We start from the raw sequence: 15,929 nt of genomic DNA on the forward strand, positions 1-15,929 counted from the left end.
CAGTTGTTTGGCATTTCACACAGCTCTGGGGGCAGGTTCCCACCGCCGCGCCTGCATGAGGCTGGTTTGGCTTTGACAGGAGGGAGGCAAAACTGAGCTCAGGTGTTTTAGGGTTATAAATATGTAAAGCCCTGACCGGCTACTGCTAGCTTCGCTTCTTTCTTTCTGCCTTTGCTGCTTGGCAGGGCTACGAGTTTATATTGTGCAGTGGTCCCTTTTGTTTTGTAGGGACCATGTGATTGAAAACAGCCATAATATTACTATGCACGGACAGTACATTTTTTTCCATGTATTTTCCTAACCCTTTTCCCAAAGGATCGAATGTGTCTTTATTCTATAACTCCACAATGGGTTAGAGCAGCTCCTCAGGCGGGAATTGTTCTGCTCCACAGACTACTTGATACATCCTATAAACAACTGCCTAATTAAGTAGGGAATACTCAATTTTCCTGACTTGACCAGCAAAATATTAGTAGCTGCATATTAGAGGACAGACGGGGCTGGAGATGCCAGAGGTGAGGCAGGGGTTACAGAAGAGAAAATGGTGATTTTAAAAATTGTGTGAGTGTACGTATGTAAGCACATGGGTACAGGCGTATGTCCCTCAGAAGGAATGCAGGAAAGCTTTGGTCTCAGATCTCTCTTGTACCTGAGTCACCTCTGGAACCTGAGCAAAGCATGACCAGTTGAGAGTGTAGTTTCATCAGTAATGCTTGGGTTATGGGTTTAAGTACACACGTGTCTGCATGCTTTTCCCCCTAGTAACACTATGTTAACTCTCTAAATATTGTCTAAACTTGAGCCGTGGTGTCATTAAGACATCATTAAATCAGAGCAGGGCCCCTTGGTGCTTAACAGCCCCAGGGTGGGAGGTTTCCACCCTGCTTGCCTTTTGAGGAAGGGCTGCTCGTGGCAGGTGGGACACTGTGGTGGTGTCCCCTGGGGATCCCAGGCCTTGCCTGTTCTGCACCCAAGCCCAAAGGCAGGTGGGTCCCTGTGCCAGAGGCTGACAGGGAAGGGGACGTTTTTGTGAGCGCTGTGACTGTTCTTTGCTAGAGCCCTGAAAGCAGGCATGAGCTTTTCCACTCCCCCATCACTGTTTCCCTGAAAACAGGCAACCCAGAGAAGTCCTGCTCTCGCAAAGCCTTGTCTACAGGAGGGACATGGCTGCAGTGGCCTCAGCCCCTCGCAGTGCTTCTTCTGAACAGCCTTGTGTGAAGGGATGGTCTGCAGACCCATGCACTTCCACTTGCAAGAGTCTTTTCTTCCCCCTTGTTTTTTCTCCTCCTCCCTCCCCTCCTTTGCTCTCAGAAAACATCTGTTTCCAGATGTTGTTCTTGAGTCTAATAAACGCAGCAAAAGGCCTTGAGTTAATATATTTACAATAGCTGGAGATGTCGGCTGCTAGTTAATGGCTCGTTCAAGCACATCAAGATCCCCACATTTCCTGAGAGGGAAAAAAATAGAATAGAAAAAGAGAAGTGGGGTTGCGTTTGTTTTCTCCCTAGTAAATGGCCTGAAAGAGGGAAACTCTACAGGCTGTTTTGGAGATTACTGATGGGATTGAGTGCATGGCCATCTCCGTTCAGTTGGCCTCAACTTCCAGTTAGTGACAGGAAGGGCATATTTGTTTTTTAAATGATTTTTATTTTTTTTGATTAAAAGCTCTGCTTAAAGTGAAGGAAAGTGAGGAAGGTCTGCTGCTGTTGCCCACCCTTTCCCAGGCCAAATGAAGACTCACTGTAGGTAACTTGCTGGCTTGAACAACATGCGTTGAAGTGTGAGACTGACCTCATTTGTGTCTGGCTCGTCTGTTTCTGACCTGTGGTGTGTGGTGGTATCTCCAGGAGTCAGAGGGTTCTTGGTCTTTTGCAGTGAGACCTCTTGGTACCCTGCTGTGTGCTGTGAGGAGTCCCCACACACTCCGTGCCTGCTGCAGAGCAGCACTGGGCAAACTCTCTGGGGCACAGGATGGACAAAGTGCCAGTGCCAGATGGAGAAACCTGGGGGCTCTCATCCCTGTACGTAACTACATCCAGCGTATTAGCTGCCCAATGCCACATGCTAGATGTGAAACACTTTGTTTTGTTGTACGGATGCGTTCAGTTGTCTGTCTTGGGAGGTGTATCTTACTTTATATTTGCTCCAGATTTTGCTGCGTGTTTGTGCTGAGGTCTGTAACTATCCCCAGAGGACCTGTTGAAAGCGGTGGAAATGTGCAGTTACTGTCCTCCTTAGGAATTGCATCAACCTCCCGGAGGAGAGAGGGATATAGCCTCAAGCTCGGCGGTCCAGCCTGCTGTGAGAGAGTCACTGGTCAGTGAAATCGCTCTGTTTGATCGCAGCTGAGCATCTGCTTCTACTTGACCAATGTCAAGAATCACAAATGTGCAGGAGGGCTGGTGTCAGGCTGGCACCCACCACCTCTGAGGCTGCAGGAGGAGCTGAAGGTTGGGCTGTGTTCAACCCCAGGACTCCGTGTGCTGGGGCCGGTCCCTGGAGGCAGCTCATTCAGCAAGCAGTGCTGCACATTCGACATGCGCATTTGGCTCAGACTCGTAGCTAAATTAGTCCATTTGTATTGGCATGGGATGACAGGGCTCCTCCATGCCTCATGGATAGAAAAATTACCCTCCTGCACATCTGCAGCCAAGGCTTCCCCATGAAACCCGGCCGAGTGCAGCTCCCCAGCCTGCAGCAGCTATGACATACCCTGTAAGTGAACTGATCAGCTGGAGGGGAGCTGGCGGGGAGGCAGGAAAAGGCACTTACAGAGTCATTCAGGCGATGCTCATGTCTGGACAGCAGGACCTCTACTGCAAATCAGAGTGAAAGAGCAGAGAGCTCTCCCCAGCTGGCGCGGGGAAATGAAACGTAGACACCTAGCAGATTTCCGTTTTCAGCTTAGAGGGTGCGTTTTTCTGGATTTTTAGTGCTTGGACTGGTATAAATGAGACAGCCTTCAGTGAAGCTACGTATAACACGGGCTGCTGCTGTCCACCAGTAGCTCAGCCATGGCCTTAAGTTATGCACTTCAGTGCTCTCTAGGGTGCCCAGCATCCAGTTATTCCCGAATGTAGATCAGTGTTCCCCACGTTTTATCAGCTTCTCAGCATCTTCCCCTCACTTCTCACTGTCAGATTTGGTGAAATCGCTGCTGTGATGGCAGATGGCATCTTAGGTGGCTCCATGGACTACAGTTTCTCACTATTGCAGCACCAAGCTGCGGAGGTATGGCCTTGAAGAATCCTTTTCCTTTGCAGAGAAGTAGACTGCGAATGTGGGCGCAACTGGGAGAGACCAAGCAGGGGGTGGCAGATGGGGGAGCTGCACCTCCGGAACAAATACAGGCTCTGCGTGCGCCGGGTCTGTGGGTTGCACGGCCCTGCCCTGCTCATATGAGAAACTGTTGAAAAGCTGCAGTCGTCAGAGGGGTGTTCTCCACGCGCGCCGGAGCGGCAATGTGAATTTGAGCAGTGAGATGACAAGAAACCTGCGAAAAGAAAGGAAGAAAGGATTTCCTGCCTTGCAGACACTAAGCCCCCATTTCGGGAAGCGAGTGGCTGCAAAAGGAATGAGGCAGTTCAAAGAATTGGGGCTGTGTGCTACCGGACCCTCCGAGGGTTTGTCTGGTGGAGAAGAAACAGCTCTTGCTTGCTTTAACCTGCTCCCAGAAGGTCTATTTCTTCCAGCCCTCTGAAATGGAGAGCGGGCGAGAGATGAATATGAGTTTTCTTTGCCAATAATTTCCAGCACAGACTGCACGCAAAATCTTCATTTAAAATGTGTAAATGACAGTGAAGGAGCCACAAGGGAGCCAGATTTTAAGAGACCAATTTGCTGCCCTGCTTTTAGCAAGTGTGCACAGCAGTGGGCCCGTGCTGCTCTGCTGCCGTGTGCGCACGAGATGCGGATCAAAGGACAGACGGACGGACAGGCAGGGGCTCAGCAGAGCCCACATGTCACTCTGGAGGATAAAATATCGTATGTTATGCTTGGAAAAATTGGGGGAGGTGAGCCTCTGTTACTTCTGAAGAACAGAAAGGGGCTTTGTTTCCTGGTCGCGTGGCTCGGAGCTGCCCTACGGCACGTTTCGGGGAGGCTGCTCCCTGCCACGGGGGAGTCTGCCTGGTGCCTCATGTCTGGTGGGACGTGGGGGAGATGACGGGAAGCTCTGCTTCACTAGAGGGCCTCAGCAGATTAATTCCTCTGAACGACCTCGGTCCCCCTGGGCTCAGCATGTTGCACGCCCAAATCAAACCTGATCAACAAGGTCCCCCCCTCATATCAGGGCTTGCCCGCCGGGGGCATTGCTCCCCTCTGCCCTTTGCTTAGTTTTTGCTGAGTCCTTGACTCCTGGCTTTGGTTTCTGGCTGTCTCCTTCTGGTTCTTACCCTGCCCAGCTGTTCTTCGCTAATGCCGGGGTCCAAATACCCCACAGCCCATTGCCTCAGTGCTGCCCGGGGGTCTGCGCGGGGCAGCCCGCTTATGCTGTCCCATTTGTGCTCTGGCTGCAGGGAGGAAAGAAAGACGCGGGCTGGTGTGAGCCCAGCCTTTGCTTTACAATCTCTTTCCTGCCGCTATAAATAACCTCGTTGAGAGCCACTTCAAAGGGAAGGGCTGGCAGTGGAGAGGAGGTTTGGGGACCAAGCAGGACAGGGGCGTCCCATCGCCCAATCCCACCCCGGCGCTTTGCATAAATAAATAAATCATGCGGCGAGGGAGAGGTGGAGAGAGAGGGCGAGCAGAGGAGGTTACTTTGGGAAGCCGCGCGGCTCGCTCATCCCAGCCCGTCGTTTGGAGGGAGTGTGTCATGTTACAGAGGAGCCACGATCAGCCAGAGCACAGCGTCGCCCGAGCAGCTGAGAATTACCTCTCTCTAATGGGGACTTTTATGTGCGAGCTTCTGGCCGGTCTGCGAAGGAACTGAAACTGGCAGCATAGGAAGAAACAAGAAACCATCAGCGACCTAAAAGACTGAAAGACAGGGAAAAAAAAGAAAAAATCTGATCACCTTTTTTTTTCCTCTCCTAATCTTTGCTGCAGTTGGATCCATTTTTTCTGCACCTTTTTAATTTTTTTGGCACGCGTGTGTGTGTTTTTTTTTTTTCTAGACACCCCCATCCACTTTTGTCATTATTGCTGTTATTTGTCATTTGCTGGCACTGGGATCCTCTTGGACAGTTTTTTTCTATGCCTTCTGGATTGTGCTTCTTGGAGTAGGAGTGAGGCTTTATTTATTCTATTTATTTATTTATTGTTTCTCAGGACAGGGAGGGAATGTTGGAGGAGAAGAGCTGGAAAGGCGTGGGTGAAGCAGCTTTTGACAGGGGGTGCGTGGCTCCCCCCAGGACCGGCGACGGGGAGAGATGCTGCCGCCTCCCTCTCCTGCTGGGCTCGGGGCTGCCCGGTGTCTCCCTGCTCTCTCTGGTGCTGAGCCTCCTGCTTTACTTTCGGACCTCTGATCTGCAGTCCCGAGTGTCCCACTTGGAAGCGGACAGACCCACGCAGCTCCCTGCCTGGCTCTCAGCAGACCAAATGGAGACAGCTATTTTGGGAAGAGTTGACCAACTGCTTGATGAGGTTGGTGTCCTTTCATTTTGCATGTGCAGTTTGTGGTACTATAGGTTTTAGAGCGTGTGTGTGCTCATACTGTCGTGTTGTGTGTTCCTCCCCACCTTAAAAAGGTGCTTCTGCACAAGTGATGCTGCTAGGTTGAATTTCCCGTGCCTTCAGGTCCCTCCCACCTCTCAAACCTGCCCAGCATTTGCTTCCCTCTGCCCCAGCCCATGCTGTGGCTGAGCCCTGGCACTTTGTGAAGGAGAAACCTCATCCCCATTCCATGCAGGAAGAGAAGAGCCTCCAGCCCTCTCCGTTTGGTTTTTGGTGGCATTGCCTGCTGGAAGAGCTGAGGCTAGAGGTTGAACGTGGGAATTCGGCGCAGGTTTGAGCCTTGGGAGAGGGACAGGCAAGGCATACCACAGCCGACATGACCACGGGAGGAGGAAAGCCCCAGCTGTGCTGAAGCAGGTAGCTGCAAATATGCCAGTGCTGTGCTGGGCTGGATTCCCTGCTGTGCCAGCCCTGACCACTTTCCACTGCTCCTGGCTCGGGGAATAAGATGCGCTGGTGCTGCCAGGATCGGTTCTGGTGCTGCTGCGGCATCACCGCAAAGCATATGGCTGTCTTACACCCACTTGGGTCCCATCCAAATCCCACCACAGCCAATGGAGTCTTCCTCCAAGGCTGAGGATGGGGTAGAGCTGTTGCTGAAGAAGCCTGAGCTTGAGCTGCTTGATAAAGAGGGCCAAGAAGCACTGACTTTCACTGTTGACCTGCTGAAGCCTTTTCCTTCAGTGTGCTGATGCTGCTGGGGGCTGCCCAGGTGCCTCTGCCCCAGATGGGATGGGCACCATGCAGGATCCCTCACCTCATCGGGGTTTTGAAGTGGTTTTGGTGTGTCAGGGACTGCATGGGCCATACCCCCGAGAGGAAAGCTTTGAGTGGAGGCAGGACAAGTGTCACGAGCAGCCAGACTGGTGCCGCATGGTTGCATATCGCGCAGGGGATGACGTGCAGCGTCCCCCTCCTCTCTGCTGGCACGAGCCTCCCGGGAAGTCAGGGTTTATCCGCCGGGTGATTTGAGACGTGCTGCAGGACCCCTCCCGGGGGCCGGATGGGCCGTGCGTCCTGCTGGCTCCGCTGCCCGTGGCGCCTTTCTGCCTTTTTATAGCCCGGCTTAGTGAGGAAACGGGACTGTCGCGCTGCCCACGTGCCCGGCAGCACCCCTGCTTTCTGAGCAGCCCTTCCTCAGACCCCGGGGGCCACCTTAGCTCCCACAGCCGGTGCAGGGAGCAGCCACGGGACGGGGGCTGGCAGTGCCGGGGCTGCCAGCTGCCTGCTTGGCCACAGCTTCAAAAATAACTTGGGGAAAGACACCTGTGCCCCCCACAACAGGACCCCCTCCCCAGCCTTGCTGCACGCTTTTACTCAGCTCCCAAAACAGCCCCTCCAGACCTCTGCGCCTTGGCCAGGGGCGGTGGTGTGGGCCAAGCAGCTCAAGGTGCAGGGCGAGGGGCTGCTGGGGGACAGATGGTGGGTGGGCTGGCATATGGGGCTTTGGCTTAGGAAAGGACAACCCCCCTGCCACCCTCCTTTTTGTTAGGGCTGAAGCAAGGCTAAGTTGGATGGGCATCTGGATGGGCTGTTGAGGGACAGGAAAAGCGGAGAAAAACAGGAAAGATGAAGGGGAGCAGGGAAAGGATGAAAGGAGAAAAACTGGGGAAGCAAGAGACAGTGGCAAGTTGGGCTGGGGGAATAGGGGCTGGGGCTAGGATGACTGTCGTGGGTGTGAAAATGAGGTGTTCATTCCCCCCACACAGACCCTTGCTGCTTCTCGCTGCCACGTTCTCGCAGTTTCCTCATGTTCTGACCTTAATGGGTTTCACAGCTGCCAGCTCCGTGTTATCCATCACAAAACAAAATAGCCAGGCTTGAAAGAAACCTTGCCTTTGCAAAGAGCTGGTCATGCCATATGGGAGGTGATGGGCACAGGAGGGCACCAAAGCGAGGCCAGGGTCAGCGCTCAAAATTTGGGGAGGTCAGGGCAGGAGAGGGTGAGGGGAGAGATGGTGTGCGAAGGTGCTGGTGGCCCTTGCCCAGGGCATGCTTCAGCTTTGGCTAAGGGCAGATTAAATCCTTTTTGCTTCCCATCTTCTCTGCCTGTGAGCTGGATGCATGTGAGGAAGCAAAGCCTGTGAGGTCTGATAGAGGAGCTCTAAGGTTATACTCAAACACGTGCTGCTCTGTGCTCCGAGCTGGGGTGTGCGGTGCTCTCCAGACTGTGCCACATTTATATCTGGGTGTCCTCAGGGTCTGTGGGCATCCGTGGGGACACCATAAGGGCTGCACTTAAGGAGTGCAAAATGCCGAAGTCCTGGCAGGTGCCTTTCTGGGCAAGCAGAAATAAAGCAAAACTGGCAGGGAGAGGAGGTGGGTTGGTTTGTATAAAATGTTAATTTTAAGCCAGCCAGTAGGGATGATTTTTTTTGTCCTTGGAGACCAATTTTGGAGCATCCGCAGCTGGCTGTGGTGGTGTTTCCATCTCAGTTCAGCAGGGATGAGCAAGGAGAGGGTGGCAGATGCTTTCTCTGGAGCAGCCCGGGCAGCGCTGCTTTGCTTGCTACTGTGAAAACCTCTGCCTGGTGTCAGCAAATACCAGAGGGGAGATTTTTGCCAGGCACAAATTGACTGTTTTCCCCAAAAAATGTTTGTGGAGTGGGCAGTTCAGGGAGAACTTTGGCTCCATGTAGGAATTCTTCTGCATTTACGGGGCAACAGAAAATCATACAGAGCACAAATAAACTCACTGCTGGCATTTGTAGCAGAGTTAGAACTTCCAAGAAGAAAATAAGGTCCTTTCCCATGCTGGGTAACATTTGGTACTGGTTTGCCGGCCAAAAGCTTGGCAGGGTGGAGAGCACGATGGATTTAGTGCTGCTGTAAGGGGGGGAAAAAAGAATTTGTGTGTTTTTAGGGGGAGAAGTTGTGTGTGGGTAAAACAAAAACAGGTATCCTGTGTAAAGCCTGGGGGATGATCTGCCCTTCTGCACAGTGGTGGGTGTGCGTGGCCTCTCAGGCTTGTGTCAGAGGTATTCCTCAAGTTTCTAGTGATACTAAAGAGGCTGAGGGGCTCTGCCGTGAATGAGGAGGGAGTTTTGGTCACGACTGCTGTCCCAGTAGTCTCATTTCCTTGGGACACTCTGCTTTCATAAACAAGCAAAGGAGGAACACCTGAAAACTCCCTTTCCCTCCCCACTTAAAGCTTTTTTCTTCCTTTTCTTCTCCGTTTGCTTAAATACCTTGAGAACCACACTGCACAATTCCATTTCCCAGGCACAAGCAAGTTTACCCTAAGCATCCCCTGCCTTGCCCTTTGGGGTGGAAAACACTAAGCTAAACCTGTGAGATTTCTTCTATTTTCCCTTCCTATTCCTCTGATAGTGAAGTCCCATTTCCTCACAGCTGCCTGCAGTCCTTGAACCTGGATCGCGTTACTTCCCAACTCTTTTGCTCCCTTCAGGAGAGCTTGCTGCTTGCTTTTGCACTATGCCACGTAGTCCTGAGGTTCCAGGAGCTGGGCCTTTAAGAAAAAACAGCAGAACTGGAGATAAAACAATTAGAGTTAACAAAACCAACAGCCCTTGAAATCCTCCTGATGGTTGTAATAGATTATCTATTTGAGACATGTTTCTTTTAGCTGTTGGAGATAGTGGTGGGAAATGATTTCACCTCCCCGGGTGACTGCAAACAACTGTGTCTGCTAAAGAGCTATTAATCTGCCCCCTTTGAAGAAGTGCCCTCTCTTTCACCTAATCTCAAGTGCCCATGCAAAACAAGCACTTGCAAGGTTTAGGAGGCCGCAGCCACGGTCCTTTAATGCCAGAAGAGGTTCTGCTTTCGCTGCTCTGTCCACCCGAGCCAGCCCTGTGCTCTCACTAGTGGTGAGTTAACAAGACCCAGGGGAAAAGCCTGTGCTAGTGGCTTTATTGCCCATTTCCAGCTCGTCCAGGCCTTGCCGGTCCTGCCCTCTTGCAGGCAGGGCTTTTCCTTTGCACTTAGCAGTGTGTGATGGCTCCCTAAGTCCACAGGGGCACGCGGTCCATTTGTAGGAGCTGGTCAGCCACTGGCAAAGGCTCTTTAAGACCCTTTCACATGCGTAGGGGGAAGGCGAGGCGCAGCCATTATGTCACTGGAAAACATGACAGGTAAGAGCAAGCAGTCTATGCAGACAGCCTGGCCTTTCATATAGGAAAGGTTTTTGGAATTTCTACATAGGCAGGAGGGAGACAGTGGCTGTTCTGATGTCTTTCAGGTGAAAAAGCAGACCCCAGATCTCAGAAAGGAGGTGCACCATATTTCCAAAGTCCTTTTATTTCTGCTTACAAAGTCAGCCTTGCCGTAACATGACTGTTTTTCTGTTGCCTGGAAAAGACCAGTTTCAGAGGAAAGCCTTTTCTTTCTGCTCTCTTGAGCAAATCCAGCTTCTCGTGTTGGACTGGGCGGTATTTTGCACAGTGGTAATGAGGGAAGCAGAAACCTCCAGGAATTCATTTTGCTTCACCATCTCAACCCAAAGTTGACCTGAGGTCTCCAGAAGCCAAAGATTTTTTCTGTTGCTGTCAGTGTTTGTTTGATAGACTCTGCAGGAAGCTGAAATCCAGGCGCTCCTAAATTCCTGGCAGGTTTTGCCTCCCACCAAAGAGCAGCAATCCCATGGCAGCACTGCCCTTTGCACTTGCAGGGTTTGTGGAGCTGCTGGGCTCTGGGGAGCCACCTGGATGCCCAGGGATGGGGAAAATACCCAGCCCTGGTGAGCGCCTGATGAATGCATGGTACCAGTGCCTGGAGCTGTGTGCCCAGCCCTGCCCAGCAGCACCCCTCCATCCCTCCCACAGGGCCCTGTTTTCCTTGAGCAGCTTCCACATCCCTGACCCTGCAGATAAAGTTGTGGGGAAATGCTATCACTCTTGTTCCTCTCCCGGTCGTGCTTGAATTCTGCTGGGTCATTGCTTCCCCTCATAAGTCCGGTTATGCTGTTCTTCTCCATGCACGCCAGCAGAGCGACGCAGCTGAGGCTTCTTGCTGCAAGCCCTTGGTGTCTCTGCCTTTAGTGGGGTGGGATCTGTTGCACGTTTCCTCACAGTTTTTTACCCTATAAAAAGGGCCCTGCTGTGGGCAGGGTGTCGGACCCTTGCTCGTTAGGAAATGACTTCCTGCCCCTGTCTGTGTCAGCCATCAACTCTTCCCTTATAAACACAAAAACTGTGCTAAGCCCAGTTCCCAAATACGGGAATGCCACCCAGATGTGGCAGTCTCGCGTTCCAACGTTTTGGTTGGCATGTGTGTAGATGGAAATAGGGACGTGTATGTCTACATACCAGGGAGTATCCAAATAAAGGCTCCACTGTCCTACTTGTGCCCATGTTTGACCATTAGCACGACGCGTTCAAAGCCAGACAGTGCTGCAGAACAGAGGCATGCCATCTGGGGTGGCAGCTAGATGGGAGCGTGCCCAAATGCCAAGATTCATGCATCTGTGCTTTTAGAGTGGGAGGGCAAATGCAGATAAAATGCTGTATGGGAACTGGCAACTCTCCTGGTGTGAAACCCTCTCCCCACCACGATATCAAATTAACTCACTATCAAAACATTTCAGTCTACAATGCAATAAAAAGGGCTGGTCATATTCCATTTCTGGTCAGTTGCAAAAACCCCTTTTGATTTTGACTTGCAATGAGGAAGCCAGTGCTTTCAAAGTGAAAAATAGAAGTGTTCCAGCCAGTTCTGCCTTTCCTCGTCCCAGGCAGAAACATGCCTTTTTTCCCCTCTATAAAAGAAATGATGCCCAAACCGATGCCTTCCTTCTTGCAGGATGATGCTCATTTACTTGTGAAAATCAAGTCAATGCTTTATGATCCTGGGCATGGGCTTCTTTTGAGCCCAGCATAAGACTGCTTATTTCTAAATGTCAGCCCTGGATATGAAGTAGATTGGACGATAAGAAGATGCAACTGGAATTGCACGGTTAGCTGGGGAGAGGGAGGGTCTCCGTAGCATGACACCCTGGTGGCTCAGTCTTCTCAAATGAGTTCAAATCATTAACCAAGAGTGGTTCACAGTCATTAATCAATAACTTATTTGGATTGATTTGCATTTTCTTCACTAAATTGGTTATTTTAATAATGTCCGTGAAGGGGTAGTGTGGATACTGTCCCCAAAATGTGTTTTGCTCAGAATATGGGTTGATTTTATTGACGTTTCCAGAGAGGGAAGGTGCCATGGCCTTGGGTGGCTCTGTCACATTGAAGAGATGCACAGAGGGATTGCAGAGCAAGAGGCCAACACACCAGCACCAGTAGAAATACTGATTCATTGGAAACGTGCGTTCTGACATGATTCCACCTTGTGGAAGTGCTCAGCGGGTTTGATTTCGTTCTGCACTAGAGTAACATTAAACTTCAAAGCCCCTGATAATTTCATGAAAAGTCATTGCTGTTTTCAGACCACTTTCAGCTGTAACTTTCCAGTGCAGCCCTTCTGTCCCTCCAGGTGTCTCTGTGAGTGAGACACCTGGAGGAGTGTCAGAGGGAGAAGTACCTGCTTTGGTTCTTGTTTTTTGTTTTTTTGTTTGCTGAGTGGGTCTTCTGAGAAATGCAGCTTTCTCATGAGGACACAGTCCCCACTGATGGCTCTTGATTTTGTAATGCCTGTCAGGAGGACCACATTTGGAGGCCATTACGAAACTCCCTTAGCCTGCTTCCAATCAAACCCTGCATTTCTAGTTAAAGACTATGAACTTGAATGCCTCTCTTCGTTCCCAAGCTGGTCTGCTGTGTCTTTCCCATCTTTGCTTGGGCATGTCCTCTCAGTCCCACTTTTCCAAGAATTTGAGGCTTTGGATTTCAGCAGTACTAACGACTCCTTTTTAATTTTCCATGACAGAAATTAAAGTTTCACTTGCCGAGACATCGAGAAGTTCGAGACACACATCAGCGATGCAACTGCCCGGCAGGTAGGGATCTGTGGCGGCTGGCACCTTGGAGGGTTCCTTTTGTCGTTTTTGTCTACTTCTCATTGAAGGCTTTTTCAGAGCCACATGATAAGAATGCAAATGTATATGAATGTAAAGTTATGCATTCCTGCGTAACAATGTGCTTTGAGTATAGCAAATGAATATGGGCAAGCGTATAACAAGATGGGTACATAAATATTGATTCTGTGTATGACATAAACAGTAGGAAAAACAGTCATCCACATAGACATCAAGATAGTTGGGGGAAGATGCATCAAGAAGGGAAAATGCTCCCATTAGCTTTAGATATCAGCACTGAGGTGGGCAGAATGGCTTTTAGGAGATACATCTTTCTGATTAATTTGAAAAGGTTTTGAGACACATAGGCTGGGCCAAACACCAAAGCTGGATAGCTAAATTTTGGTGAGCCAAAATGCCTCTGGGGTGAGGAGATTTGAGGAATTCCTTGGTGTTGTACAACTATCTGAGGCATGTTGCAGAATAACAACCTTCTCTTAGAAGCGGCCATATATCAGGGGGGTTGAATGAAGCGGTCACTGAAGGTCCCACTCATATAACGTACAGAAATCTTATGGGATTGCTTAATTGCATTATGTTTTTAATCATGCTAATATCAAAAGGCTCTTTGAGACACATCTTCTGAAGTGGTTTCAATACAATAAGTGACAAATTGCTATGGAAAAAACATTTGTGAATGGCATTTCATTCCATTACTATGAATCATGCAGCCTTTCTCATTGTCTTCTGATACATTTGACTGTGTAGAAGAAATAGAAAAGTGCTGGCTACCCCTCACATCCAGAGGCACTGGAGTTTTGGAAGAGTTTGAATGTGTATAACCAAACTGAGTAGCTGAAGCTCATCTTGAAAAGAAAGGGGCAGGGAAAGTTCTGTCTGGTTAAGTGCCTAAGCATGGCATTTCCATTTTCTGTGGTTTCTTTCTTGGTTCTCTTGGTGCTCAACATGAAGCCTTTTGCAGTTTGGCAGTGGGGATATCAAAGCGTATTTAAGTATGGTCATCTGTTGGACAGCGGTGGAAAAAATGATGAAAGGGTCTGACTTTGCTATGACTAATGTTTTCTCATACTTGGTGTGTTTAGGCCTTTGTACAGATGTAGGAGGTACAGTCTAAAGTTTTAGTCTACAGACTAAAATGGGTTGGTAAGGTGGCTTGTGAAAGCAAGACATAAAGCCCTACAGGTTTTTGGAAAAGAAGTAAAATCTAGGATCCAGACTTGCAGAACATTGGAAAATGTGTGATTTGATATGTCCAAATCAGGACTGTTGGACTTTCTTTTTAGTCCTTTGAACAACAGGAACCATTTGGTTTAAATTTAAAAGACAGCACAAATGAAATGTCTTCTCCACTTCTCCAAAGATAGATCAAAACTAAGTTCAACTGTTTTTAAATTTAACCTTTTCCCTTCAATGGGAACACAAATCATAGCACTACTCCATTTTCAAGTTCCTGCCTAGACTTGACTTATAAATGCCATAAAACCACAGGAATGAATATCCTCCTGGTGTTTCTGAGCCAGTTTGGAGAAGGAAACGTAGAACTTGAATGCAGAACAGGAAGAAGCAGATTCACTGATCTGAGAGGCCATCTGAGTGTGACCGCCTGCACCATGTGTGTGATAGACGTATAACCCAAGCATTTCAGCATCGAGGTCCTCATACTTGGTTACAGATACCCACATCCTTTGTTAAGCCATGACAGCAGTTGGTGCTGGGTTTCTTATAGCCCTTAGTTACCTGCTCATTTCATTAAGCTCAGTATTTCTGAAGGACAGCTTTTATTTGGGAGGACAGTAAATGCTCCATAAAGATTCTGGCTTCCTTGTTACCTGTCAAACTTGCCTGTCCTCATCAAATATTCTGTGGCCACAGAAGCTGTTTGTAAAAATCCACATGCCCCCCTGCCAAATTTTGCTTGAGGGAAAGGAAGCTATAGTCCAAAGGTGAAGCTGTGTCAGGTGAAGCCTGGATTGGCTTTGAGCAGCACAGAAACGAAGGCACCTTTGGCCAGCGGTTGTCTCATCTTAGGCACTTTGCTGCGGGGTGTTTCCCTGCGGTCTCCAGGCTGATGCAATGCAGGCCACCTGAAACCACTGTTGTGCTGTTTCAGCATGGTCTCTTTTCCAGGCCGAGACCTCGGGAATCCTTTTCCCCAATGCATTTTTTCCCCTGTGTCCAAAATGCCCTGAGGAGCAGACAATGTGACCCTTGCGGGACACCGAGGTATTCAGAAGCACGGAGAAGCGTCAAGATGTTGCAAGACTTGGCGCATGCCTATTGCTTCTCACCGGCCCACTCCACCGCCTGTAAACAAGCACACATCATGTTCCCCACCGAAAATAAATGTTTATCAGAAATGACATTTCAGTACATCCCTAGTTGTGAGCCAGGTCCCTGCATGGCAAAGAAGGGAAAAGGAAGACAAGATCATCTGCTGACCTGTTCAGTACGGATGTGGAGGTCCTGGGCAAGGTCACCCATTGCCAGAGCTTCAGGACAAGAGGGTTTGTGGGCGTAAAAGCTTTGGAAAAACTGGGAATAGTGGAGCAAGAAGGCTGTGAAGCGTGTGACTGTGCCGTGGCTATCTGAGTGCACACGATAAGGACTGTAAGAATAACATGGTCAGGAAAACAGCGCAGCTGTATTTATAGCAAGCGATAAGGAAATATATGTTTCCTTCAGCTGGGAAGCTGGTACTTCAGATCACTTGGGCTGGGGCTAGGCGTGACTACCTGTGAGTGAGATGTTGTTCCACAGCATTGTGGTTTTTCAGTCTCAGAGGTCACAGTGGGCTTCTCCAGCAGTGTCCAAGTGGGGAGGACATGCCCATCGACCTTAGCACAACCTGCCTGGGTTAACTAATGACTCAGTTCCCTTCATCTGATAGGTATTCCATGAGATTGTCTCCCAGACTGATCTGGGACAGCTTTGTGCATGTTGGGAAAGGGCCCAGAAGCAGCAACGCCTGCACCCAGCTGCTCACCACCTCCAGACCTTGCCCTGCAGCAGGGCCACGTGCAGGCAGGGAGCTCAGCACTGGGTTTGAACAGAGGTTGTTTCACGCTGCGGTGATGCCTGGGGTGTTTCGCTGGGGCTGAGCGGGTGCTGGTGGGACCACGGGCCTGATTTCTAGGAGAGAGCTTCCCCTCGTAGCTTTTGCTGAGATGAGGGAAGTGTTTCTTTTCTGTGTGGGATTTGGACTTGGCTGAGAGCTGAGGAGAACTACCTGAGTTCTGGAGGAGCCTCCTGTGGCCATCTGACCTCCCTTGGTTTCTGTCATGTAATAACAGAACCCTGCAAGGGAAAAGCATTGTAT

General features: G+C 49.9%; 1 protein-coding gene across 3 annotated transcripts in view; it reads left to right on the forward strand.

The window, feature by feature from the left end:
• The first annotated feature begins 4,019 nt into the window (after nt 1–4,019).
• The window catches only part of COL13A1 (collagen type XIII alpha 1 chain), a 99,400-nt gene continuing 87,490 nt past the window's right edge, over nt 4,020–15,929 (forward strand). Inside the window, exons 1-2 of one of the 3 annotated variants that reach the window (XM_083844356.1) lie at nt 4,020–5,583; nt 12,505–12,574. In XM_083844356.1, the coding sequence (XP_083700482.1) occupies nt 5,281–5,583; nt 12,505–12,574 (373 nt within the window). In that variant the 5' untranslated portion in view covers nt 4,020–5,280. The remainder of the gene's footprint in view (nt 5,584–12,504; nt 12,575–15,929) is intronic. The other 2 variants (XM_083844354.1, XM_083844355.1) reach the window with 2 other exon arrangements.

Source organism: Anser anser (genome assembly GCF_964211835.1).
Source record: "Anser anser genome assembly, chromosome: 7".
NCBI lineage: Eukaryota > Metazoa > Chordata > Aves > Anseriformes > Anatidae > Anser > Anser anser.